This window comes from Calidris pugnax, unplaced genomic scaffold, assembly GCF_001431845.1.
Source record: "Calidris pugnax isolate Ruff unplaced genomic scaffold, ASM143184v1 scaffold753, whole genome shotgun sequence".
Lineage (NCBI taxonomy): Eukaryota > Metazoa > Chordata > Aves > Charadriiformes > Scolopacidae > Calidris > Calidris pugnax.
Genome location: NW_015091415.1, coordinates 7,602 through 9,415, shown reverse-complemented (window position 1 = coordinate 9,415; position 1,814 = coordinate 7,602). Strand labels below are relative to the sequence as shown.

The window sequence follows — 1,814 nt, the reverse complement described above, 5'->3', positions numbered from 1 at the left end:
CAGGACATCGGGGTGACCCCCCCCAACCCCTTTTTCTCTCCCCCCAGCCCCCCCTGGAGAGCTTGGCCACGGTGGAGGAGACGGTGGTGAGGGACAAGGCGGTGGAGTCTCTGCGGGCCGTGTCCCACGAACACTCCCCCCCGGACCTGGAGGGTCACTTCGTGCCCCTGGTGAAGCGCCTGGCGGGGGGCGACTGGTTCACGTCCCGCACCTCGGCCTGTGGCCTCTTCAGCGTCTGCTACCCCCGCGTCTCCAGCCCCGTCAAGGCCGAGCTGCGACAGTGAGTCACCCCCCCCGATGGCCCTCACCCGGCCCTGGTGGCCACAAGTCAACCCTGGTGGCTCCCAAGAGGGTCCTGGTTGGCCTTGGGTTCTTTGTGATGGACCCTTGGCCTGGTATTGGGCTTAGGGCTTGGTCGTGGTGGCCCCAAGGTGTCTTTGGTGGCCCCAAGGTGGCCTTGGTGGTCTTGGTTGGGTTTGGGTTGACCCCATGGTCTTCGTGTTGGGTGCTTGGGATGTTATTGGGGTTGTGTTTTGGTTGTAGTTGTCACACAACTTGTCGCCAAGGTGTCTTTGTTAGCCCCAAGGTGTCCTTGGTGGCCCCAAGGTGCCCTTGGTGGCCCTACATGGACTTCGTTGGGTTTGGGGTGACCCCGTGGTCTTCGCATTGGGTGCTCGAGATGTTATCGGGGTCATGGTTTGGTTGTAGTGGCCCCGTGAGCTGGCCTCAAGGTGTCTTTGTTGGCCCCAAGGTGCCCTTGATGGCCCCACACTATCTTTGGTGGCCTTGGTTGGGTTTGAGTTGACCCCATGGTCTTCGTGTTGGGTGCTCAGGATGTTATCAAGCTCGTGGTTTGGTCATGGTGGCCCCACAGCCTGTCGCCAAGGTGCCCATGGTGGCCCCAAGGTGTCCTTGGTGGCCCTACATGGACTTGGTTGGGTTTGGGTTGACCCCGTGGTTTTCGTGTTGGGTGCTCAGGATGTTATCGGGCTCGTGGTTTGGTTGTAGTGGCCCCACAGCCTGTCGCCAAGGTGTCTTTGGTGGCCCCACACCGTTCTTGGTGGCTCCATTTGGGCTTTGGTGGGACTTGGTTGGCTTTGGGTTGACCCCGTGGTCTTTGTGTTGTGTGTTTGAGATGTTATCATGTCATGGTTTGGTTGTAGTGGCCCCGTGGCCTGTCCCCAAGGTGTCTTTGTTGGCCCCACACCGTTCTTGGTGGCTCCACGTGGGCTTCGATGGGACTCGGTTGGGTTTGGGTTGACCCCACACTCTTCACGTTGGCTCCTCAGCACGTTTTTGGGGTTATGGTTGAGTCGTGGTGACCCCATGGTGTGTCCCCAACCCATCCCTGGTGTCCCCGACCCATCCCTGGTGTCCCCAACCCATCCTTGACGTCCCTCAAACCCCTCGAGCTCATCCCAGGCTCTTTGCGTTTGCCCCGTGGCCCCTTTTTGGCTCATTTTTGTCCTGTTCTGGACCCATCTCTGACCCGTGAGCTCTTGGGGGGTCCCCACCCGTCCCCCGACCCGTGGACCGTCCCCCCCAGGTACTTCCGCAACCTCTGCTCGGACGACACCCCCATGGTGCGCCGCGCCGCCGCCTCCAAGCTGGGGGAGTTCGCCAAAGTGCTGGAGCTGGAGCACGTCAAGAGCGAGATCATCCCCATGTTCTCCAACCTGGCCTCCGACGAGCAGGTCTGGGGGGGGAAATGGGGGGGTCCTGGGGCCCTGGGTCCTTCTGGGGGGGAACTGGGGGGTTCCTGGACCCATGGAGGGATCTGGGGGGGGGTTCCTGGACCCCTGGGTCCTTCTGGG

At 61.7% G+C, this 1,814-nt stretch overlaps 1 protein-coding gene across 1 annotated transcript in view; it reads left to right on the top strand.

Annotated features, from left to right (window-relative positions):
- Positions 1-1,814, top strand: part of PPP2R1A (protein phosphatase 2 regulatory subunit A, alpha) — a gene marked incomplete at its 3' end in the record, with an annotated part of 11,759 nt that overhangs the window by 2,522 nt on the left and 7,423 nt on the right. Inside the window, exons 3-4 of the mRNA XM_014961500.1 lie at positions 4-280; positions 1,547-1,716. Of these exons, the coding sequence (XP_014816986.1) occupies positions 4-280; positions 1,547-1,716 (447 nt within the window). The remainder of the gene's footprint in view (positions 1-3; positions 281-1,546; positions 1,717-1,814) is intronic.